The sequence below is a fragment of the Triticum aestivum genome, chromosome 3D (genome assembly GCF_018294505.1).
Source record: "Triticum aestivum cultivar Chinese Spring chromosome 3D, IWGSC CS RefSeq v2.1, whole genome shotgun sequence".
Classification (NCBI taxonomy): Eukaryota; Viridiplantae; Streptophyta; class Magnoliopsida; order Poales; family Poaceae; genus Triticum; species Triticum aestivum.
In genome coordinates this window covers 142,225,030-142,234,832 of record NC_057802.1, presented here as the reverse complement: position 1 = coordinate 142,234,832, position 9,803 = coordinate 142,225,030, and the positions used below count along the sequence as shown (strand labels likewise).

At 46.5% G+C, this 9,803-nt stretch overlaps 1 protein-coding gene across 1 annotated transcript in view; it reads right to left on the bottom strand.

Annotated features, from left to right (window-relative positions):
• Positions 1-5,148: 5,148 nt before the first annotated feature.
• Positions 5,149-9,803, bottom strand: part of LOC123074378 (phenylcoumaran benzylic ether reductase Pyrc5-like) — a 15,517-nt gene continuing 10,862 nt past the window's right edge. Inside the window, exons 3-5 of the mRNA XM_044497243.1 lie at positions 9,191-9,437; positions 5,578-5,781; positions 5,149-5,471 (exon numbers count right to left, since the gene is read on the bottom strand). Coding sequence (XP_044353178.1) covers positions 5,302-5,471; positions 5,578-5,781; positions 9,191-9,437 — 621 coding nt within the window. The 3' untranslated portion in view covers positions 5,149-5,301. The remainder of the gene's footprint in view (positions 5,472-5,577; positions 5,782-9,190; positions 9,438-9,803) is intronic.

The following is a 9,803-nucleotide window of genomic DNA, read 5'->3' as shown; positions in this document are numbered from 1 at the left end:
ATGTCCATGGCTCATGCTCATGTATTGCGTGAAGATTGAAAAAGTTTGAGAACATCAAAAGTATGAAACAATTGCTTGGCTTGTCATCGGGGTTGTGCATGATTTAAATATTTTGTGTGATGAAGATAGAGCATAGCCAGACTATATGATTTTGTAGGGATAGCTTTCTTTGGCCATGTTATTTTGAGAAGACATGATTACTTTGTTAGTATGCTTGAAGTATTATTATTTTTATGTCAATATTAAACTTTTGTCTTGAATCTTATGGATGTGAATATTCTTGCCACAATAAAGAGAATTACATGGATAAATATGTTAGGTAGCATTCCACATAAAAAATTCTGTTTTTATCATTTACCTACTCGAGGACGAGCAGGAATTAAGCTTGGGGATGCTGATACGTCTCCAACGTATCTATAATTTTTGATTGTTCCATGCTATTATATTATTTGTTTTGATGTTTATGGGCTTTATTTTACACTTCTATATTATTTTTGGGACTAACCTATTAACCCAGAGCCCAGTGTCAGTTCCTGTTTTTTCCCTTGTTTCAGTGTTTCGCAGAAAAAGAATATCAAACGGAGTCCAAATGGAATGAAACCTTCGGGAGAGTTATTTTTGGAACGGAAGCAATCCAGGAGACTTGGAGTACACGTCAGGGAATCAACGAGGAAGGCACGAGGCAGGGGGTGCGCCCACCCCCCTGGGCGCGCCCTCCACCCTCGTGGGCCCCTCGTGGTTCCCCTGACCGACTTCTTTCGCCTATATATGTCCATATACCCTAAAAACATCAGGGGACAAAATAGATGGGGAGTTTCGCCGCCGCAAGCCTCTGTAGCCACCAAAAACCAATCGGAACCCTGTTCCGGCACCCTGCCAGAGGGGGATGCCTCACCGGTGGCCATCTTCATCATCCCGGCGCTCTCCATGACGAGGAGGGAGTAGTTCACCCTCGGGGCTGAGGGTATGTACTAGTAGCTATGTGTTTGATCTCTCTCTCGTGTTCTTGATTTGGCACAATCTTGATGTATCGCGAGCTTTGCTATTATAGTTGGATCTTATGATGTTTCTCCCCCTCTACTCATTTGTAATGGATTGAGTTTTCCCTTTGAAGTTATCTTATCGGATTGAGTCTTTAAGGATTTGAGAACACTTGATGTATGTCTTGCGTGGGATACCCGTGGTGACAATGGGGTATTCTATTGATCCACTTGATGTATGTTTTGGTGATCAACTTGCGGGTTCCGCCCATGAACCTATGCATAGGGGTTGGCACACGTTTTCGTGTTGACTCTCCGGTAGAAACTTTGGGGCACTCTTTGAAGTACTTTGTGTTGGATTGAATAGATGAATCTGAGATTATGTGATGCATGTCGTATAATCATACCCACGGATAGTTGAGGTGGCATTGGAGTATCTAGGTGACATTAGGGTTTTGGTTGATTTGTGTCTTAAGGTGTTATTCTAGTACGAACTCTATGATAGATTGATCCGAAAGAATAACTTTGATGTGGTTTTGTACCCTACAATAATCTCTTCGTTTGTTCCCCACTATTAGTGACTTTGGAGTGACTCTTTGTTGCATGTTGAGGGATAGTTATATGATCCAATTATGTTATTATTGTTGGGAGAACTTGCACTAGTGAACGTATGAACCCTAGGCCTTGTTTCCTAGCATTGCAATACCGTTTGTGCTCACTTTTACCACTTGTTACATTGTTGTTTTTATATTTTCAGATTACAAAAACCTATATCTACCATCCATATTGCACTTGTATCACCATCTCTTCGCCGAAATAGTGCACCTATAGAATTTACCATTGTATTGGGTGTGTTGGGGACACAAGAGACTCTTTGTTATTTGGTTGCAGGGTTGTTTGAGAGAGACCATCTTCATCCTACACCTCCCACGGATTGATAAACCTTAGGTCATCCACTTGAGGTAAATTTGCTACTGTCCTACAAACCTCTGCACTTGGAGGCCCAACAACGTCTACAAGAAGAAGGTTGCGTAGTAGACATCAATGGCATCTAGGACGGAGGATCAGGACCGGTGGTGAGGATGGGGAGCAAGGGTGGTGGTTGGCGAGGGCTCGGGCACGGGAAAAGTAGGAGGGAGGTGGGAGGAGGAGGAAGGGTTTGGTCGATTTGGTGCAAATTATGGTGGGGTAAGGTTGTCGGGTCCGACGTGGTGGACGCGCCCGGGCGCCCCCATATTTGGGCTGGATATGAGGGGTGTCGGTCAACTTGGGCGTCTGAGACCCGTTTAAGGAGCCCGTCTGGGTCAAATTTTTGTGACCGGGCCGTCCGCCCGGGTGTTTGAGCAGGTTGGGGCCGCCCGACTCTAGATGCTCTAAGGTCCAACAACCCGGACCCTCCCAAAATCCACTCTCGCGCCTGTCTCCAACAGATGCACCACTTCACGCGCCGCATTCTATGTCGGCCCAGAGCCGCAGCGGCTGGCATTGATTCCGCACGATGTTATCGGACGGGAGGGCGACGCTGACCAACGCTACTAGACGGGCGAAACCGCTTCAATGCGGACGTGTCATTCTGAGAAACCAACTCCGATCGCTACGCCGCATTGAAGCAGTCTGACTCTCCGTTCGCCTGGTCACGACTATTTAAGCACAACATCGACGTCGTCCACGTCCACAACACACTCTGCACTCCACATCTCTGCAAACCTCCGCCTCTTCCCTCTTCCTTCACTCACCAGCAATGGGCAAGTCCCGGGCCTCGGCACCGGGCGAGCGACTCTTGATCGTGGCCCCACCAACCTTACTCTCCGGGGCTGTCTTGCCCCATGGCGGCCGGCTCCTCCATTAAGAAAGAGATCGTGATCTCCTTCGACGCGAGGAGTACCGCCGCCGCAGCAAACACCCGTCCTCCTCCGACAAGGGGAGCCACTTTAATAATTCATTAAGATTTTCAAAATTCAAGAGATTTAATTATTTTCCTGCATATATCTTATGAGAACACAAAAACCTTTTTAATCCAATGACATTTTATCAATTCACGAATATTTTTTAGTAACAAGAATAATTTGTTAATACACGAACATATTTTTAATTCAATGTCTTTTTTAAAATTCAAGAATATTTTCATTTTTTGGGAAAAAATATGGTTCATGAACATTTTTTGCAATCAGGGTATTTTTAAAGCACTTTTTTTTAAATATGTGAATAGTTTTTCAAAATTTCATCATTTTTAAGTCTAGGATTATATTTTTAGTTCACTGTTTTTAATCCTGGACATTTCTTTAGATGTTGCGATTATGTATCTTTCTAAATCAAACATCAAACAATCATTTTTCTTGGAGAAAACCAAAAGGAAAGAACAGAGCTGTCGAATTGGGCTGCATGTCCAATCGCTGGTTTTTTTAGAGTTACCGTGCCATTCATTAAACAATAACCGAGTTACAAGAACATGTGCACACAGAAAATAGTAGAAGTGCCAGGGAAAAACAGATTTTCTGGAAACATTGCAGACTAAGTCCAAATACAAAGAAGATTACAAGAAGGTTCATTGGGGTTTCGCACACATCTAAACTAGTGATTGCCTCCAAGTTTCTTAGTCGTCGAGAGGCTCATCACGACTAAAGCCCAGCTTCCATCGTTGCAAGATCCATGGCCGCGCCATCGCCAAAGAGGCTTTTAGAACTGAAGAACAGGCCCGCTGCGAGCAGCAAGGCACATATCGCTGTGGCGCACCGGCCGGAGATTGTCCCCGTGCTAGCCTGGACCCGAATCCACTGCACCGCGTCGACAAGGGTGGGGAACAAAACCGGATCCGCCGCCTACAAGCCATCATCCCAGTTTCAGGAATACCACTTCACCCCGGATGATGCCGTCGCTGCAACATGCAGCGACCAAACATGCAGCGACCACCATCCACGGATAGAAAAACTGAACTCGCCACCCCGAGAGAAAGACAAGTACACAAAACCACCGGCCCTTCGTCGATGCCATGGAGAGCATCGCTGTGGTGAGAAAGAAATCAAGGCAAATTTACTCGACGTGGAGCCGTCCTCACCGTCCCGGCACCACCAAACAGAACAATGATCCTACCTGGAACAACACGGAAACAAACAGGAGCCCCCCTCCATCCGCTGCTTCGCGTTGCTGAAGCAACGAATAGAGGAGGACAGAAGCCGCTGCGTTGCCGGAGTTCACCAGAGGAAACTGTCGCCTCCGAATCGCCTGTGCAAGGCAGTTGGGAACGAAGCGATATCCTAGGACACATCCTCCCCGGAGAGCTTGTGCATCAACTAGGAGTGGGTTCGCTGAAGCCTACACAAATGGGCTGGCCCACTTTGCGAAAGAAGCTACTTTTTATAATTTTCTTCTTATGTTTTTTGTCTTTTTTTCACCCCAAAAAACCGGTGTTGTCTTTTAGTACCTTTTGAAAAGTGGATAAAATTGGAAAACGTGATTTTTTTAAAACGTGATTACTTCAAAAAAAATCTGTTTTTGTAAAATTGTGAAAAAAATTCGGATTATGAACTAATTTTTTGAATAGTGAACATATTTTAAAAATCGACCAAAATTTGAAAAGTATGAAAGCTTTTTGGAAACATGGATTATTTTTTAAAAATGTGAACATTTTTTAGTATCACTAACAAATTTCGGATTCCCAACTATTTTTATGAATTGTGAATAATTTTTTAAAAAGTAAATTTTTGAAAAAGGAACTATTTTTGGAAACATGAACGTATCTTCTAAAAAATGCTAAATTTTTGGAACAAGATTTAGAAAGTAAAAACTACTTTTTTAATTACGACCAAAATGTGGAATTTCAACCTTTTTTCAAAAAATAAAATTCAAAATGTAATCATTTTCTGAAAATTTTGTGCACCTTTTATTGAAAAATTTCTCATCAGCTTTTAGTGAAAGAAAAAAACCGGAAAGAAAAAAAATCCAGAAAAACATGAAGAACCCGAAAAGAAAAAACAAAACAAAGAAAAACAAGAGGAAAAACGAACGGTAAAATGAAGCAGCGAACGCGCGGCCGCGAACTGGGCTAGCACACCCACGGGCCCTGTGGGCGAAGACACTTCTCCCTCTAGTGCCACGAGCGAAACCGGATTCGACGAGACGCATAACTAGAGTTCCAAATGGGCACTAGATTAACATGGCACATGGAGAGTGGACGTAAACGAGGATCTTGATTTTAGGGATCTTTTTGACACATCACATGACAATGTAACTTGAATGAAATGAAACCACACAAGCCGGCGATAAGATAACGGCCGATGTAACATCACAGCTCGCACACCGGCTCTTCCAGTCTCAGTCAGAGTCAGAGAAGAAGGCCATCCAGGCACTCCTCCACCGTGGCGAACTGTATGTTCGGGTACAGCTGCGTCGCCTCCACGTCGACGGCCGGGTCGACGGCGCGCTCGCCCGCCCCGCCGTGCACCAGCGTCGAGTGCACCATCGCCAGCTGAAAGTTGAGAGGGAACGGAGCCTCTGCATTTAGAGCCCCGGCGAAGACGATCAGCTCGATTTGTAGACGATCACACACCATTTCATATGTAACTAGCTACCATGTACGGATGAATTGATAGGAAGCTACCTTGGATTTTCTTGGCGAGCTCCTGTTCGGTGACGTAGTGCCTCTCGAACGTCCTGCCGGTTTTCTTCTCCAGGAGATGGAGGAGCTGGCCGAAGGAGCGCATGTTGGCGGGAGGGCGCACGTGCAGGATCTTGTCAAGCGTTCGTGGGTCCTCCACGGCTCTTATGGTCAGCATACTCATATCCTTCTCGTCTACAAAGATGGCTGAAAAAGTAGTGCCGAACTCAGAAATTACATCTACTCCCTCCGTATTAAATATAAGTTTTTTTAAGATTTCAATAATGTAGAATAAATCCGAGACCACCGTCGATCATCCGAGAACCAAGCAATCACACGAGCACGACACCAAAATTTGTTAACGATGTTCACTGATATGGCTACATCCCGGGGCATGACTACGGACGCTCCTTCCCGTGACACCGTCACAATACCGCACACGGTCGCCCTGGACGCCGGCACATGCCACCGGCTTCCCCTGCGTTTCGGTGCTATTATGTTGGCATAGGTTACATCGTGTGTCTACCTCCGCTATATATGAAAGGCCTAGGATACAAGTGTCCTATTAGGACACGACTCCATGTCCTATCTAAACACAGTACAACTACAAGTCCAACTGTAACCTACCTTGTACATTATATTCGACACAACTCCAACAAACTACACCTTGGCGAATATACTCCACTACCCTGGATTTGTTCATGCGTCAAACTTCCATGTACATTGGACTTGAGCTTATCCCATGAGTATCGCTGCTACTTCAAAGACTCCATGTGACTCCATCTGCAACTTGTAGTCCTCTTTTCTTGGCCACAGTCAATACTCGAGCAAAATTAAGTTCCTTGTTACTCTTGTTTGTGCTCCTAACTTCCAGAGTATCCGTCAACGCCATCACACACCAATCACTGATCTGCGTGACAATGAACAACTCACATATTGGTGTCACATATAAGAGTTACCTGAACTCAACATCACTGCTCATTTCTTGACTGCATGTCTGAAACTAGAAGGAATTTCACCATTGCTTTTAGTCATCCCGAGTCAAATTCACAGTTGTCTCATCACATGCATGACCACCAGAGCCCTGGCCCGTCTCCATGTCCCGTGCATACCGCACGCCTCGCCGCTATTACCGCGTCGAGCCTCCGCTGCCCCGGTTGAGTCTCAAGGGTCGCGACCCACACCACTCAACCCCCACTGTAGAGTACCACCGATCATCACCGACCGATGACGAGTTTCAAGCTTCCATCAGACCATTGGGTTTCAGTCCGAACTACGTGTCCCTCGCTTTTTCCTGCTGAATAGGCTTCGACTCTCTGTCGACTTACGCCGTAGCCCCTCAATCAGCACCGAGTGAAGTCTTCCAAACTTCAGCTCCAGCTTCAACATGACTCCATGGTGGTTGTACGTGCCACCCCGCGCCTCGTCGACTCCAAACTCATGTGCACCGTCTTGAATCAACCCCGCGCCATAGTCTTGTCGAAGCCACACAAGCCCTCGGGCCTGCACCACGTGTTTCCACGCCCCAGAAGTCGGTCACTATCAGCATCACGCTCCTATGTCGTCATCGCCGATCTCACCACCGTCTTCTGTACCAACCGACTTGCGTCGATCCGTCAGACTGCCTAGTCCAACCTAGCCGAACTCGTTCGACTGTACGACACGCTCGAGGCTCTCAAATCATCTTCTACGAATTTCCATCATCACATGATAATTCCGTCTTAGCTGACATGATTTCCTGCAACCCCTTCAAGCATCCCTATTGCGCCAACAAATCTTTCAACTCTGTCTGCCATAACCCAAGGTTTTCAGTCCCACAAACTTCACCACCTCTAACCTGGTACCTGTTGGCGCCATAGTTTTTGTACGGCTGACCCTGCGAGAAAAATACCTAAGCTATCCCCGCGACGCCGAAGTACACAAGCACTTCCGTGCACAACTCCAGCCAAAAAAGACCTCCTGGTCTTCACGCGATGGGCAGCTCCCTTGGCACTAATTACAATGCTGGCCGTTGCCTTGCTTTGCCAACGCTCCTGCTATTCCGATGGATAATCTGATGGATTTTCTTTCCGCCGATTCGATGTGTTGCTTTTGCCTCTTCCACGTCATATACGAGGACCCGGTCCACTTTTGTTTCAAAAACAAATCTCGTATGTAGCTCACAACGGCTGAGCCTTGCAACAGTCTCCAGCTTTGCACGCCCTTGGCCCATGGCCCAAATCGGCCAGCCCAACAGCATCTGGTGCTACTTGGCCTCCGCCCGACCCCATCCGCCTGTAGCCACACCAGGCACGTTGCCAGGTCGCTCGCAGTTTGCCCTAGCAGCCCCGCCTAGCTTGTTGCCTGTCGCCGAGTCATGTGCGCTGCTGCCTGAACGCTCGCCCGACCGATCTATCAATTTCGATCGACGTACGCCTCGCCTGCTGCTGAATTCTGTTGCTACCACGTGCACACGCGTCTGTCTTTGATCTTCGTTTTTCTCGATCTCGCTAAGAACCACACCGCTGCCGGCTGCATCTCCTGATCCTTCCTCTTTATCAACAACTGCGACCTCCTTTGAACCTCGATCATGATACCACTTGAAGAATAAATCCGAGGTCACCGTCGATCATCCGAGGACCAAGCAATCACACGAGCACGGCACCAAGATTTGTTAACGAGTCTCACTGATATGGCTACATCCCCGGGGCATGACTACGGGCGCTCCTCCCCGTGACACCGTCACAATACCGCACCCGGTCGCCCTGGATGCCGGCACATGCCGCCGGCTTCCCCTGCGTTCCGGTGCTATTATGGGCCTGTTCGGCAACGGCCTAGCTTCCCAAACTCCTCAACTTCTACTCCTAGATTCGATTTCCAGCTTCTCACGGTGATGGAAATACGTTCGGCTGCGCAGCTCCTGCTTCTCGTCGCTGACATGGGCTGACAACCCATTTAGATGGGCTGAAGCCCGTTTGAGAGGAAAGGGAGCAAAGCCCAGCTCGATAGGCTACATCGGTACCCTTTTTCTCCTTAAAAAATGTACATCAACCATGATGGAGAGGCTACCAAAAGGGAGACATGGGCTGTTCGGGGGAGAAATCAATCAAACCGGTACGCAGAGGTCACTTGGCGGTGGCAGCACCTCGTAATAACGATCAACTCCAGCTCCTTCGTTTTCACGGAGCCAGGAAAAGGCAGCTTCCCCAACTCCTACAAATTTGCACTAGGAGAATAGTCAGCTTCTCGATTTGAACTCCACGGAGTTTTCTTGTTCGGCTCAGCTCCACTACGGAGTTAATGGAAATTGAGAGTTGGAGCGTTGCCGAACAGGCTTTGGCATATGTTACATCGTGTGTCTACCCCCACTATATATGAGAGGCCTAGGATACAAGTGTCCTACTAGGACACGACTCCATGTCCTATCTAAACACATTACAACTACAAGTCCAACTGTAACCTACCTTGTACACTATATTCGACACAACTCCAACAAATAAGAAACTACATACGAAACAAAAATGAGTCTTTAAAATATATCTACATATGTCCGTATATGGTTTATATTGAAATCTATAAAAATATTATATTTAAAAACGAAGGGAGTAGATGACACGTTGAAATAGTAAATGCTTACCTCGTGATTTTTCATCACCAAAGATGTCCACCCCTGTCGACAGAGGGCCATTTTCTCCGGAGTTGCCGAGTGTAGAAAACAGCAAGCCAATGGCCCAGTAGCTGCAGATGATGGTGTGAGGAATCCCTGCGTCTCTGATGGCTCGCCGAACTCGAAGCTTGGATTCCACTATCATGCTCTTTGCCGGCTCCAGGGTGCGTTCGGCATGATGCTCCACGTCACACCCGAATTCAGATGGCACAAAACGCTGCAGTATTTTGTCGGTTCAGACTTCCATCGAAGAAGTAAATTAACCAAATCCTCAAAGCAGGCTTTTTTCCTGCTTTATATATAAAGCCACACAGCCAAACGAATAAAATGTGACGCCGAAACCCTATTACAAAGCTAGTTAGATACATGCTTAATACTCCCTCCGTTCCTAAATATTTATCTTTCTAGGGATTTCAACAAGTGACTACATACAAAGCAAAATGAGTGAATCTACGCTCTAAAATATGTTTATATACATTCATATGTGGTAGTCCATTTAAAATATCTAAAAAGACAAATATTTAGGAACGGAGGGAGTAGTACATGAGTAGCCAGGTCTCGCTAAGAAAAACCCAAGACTATG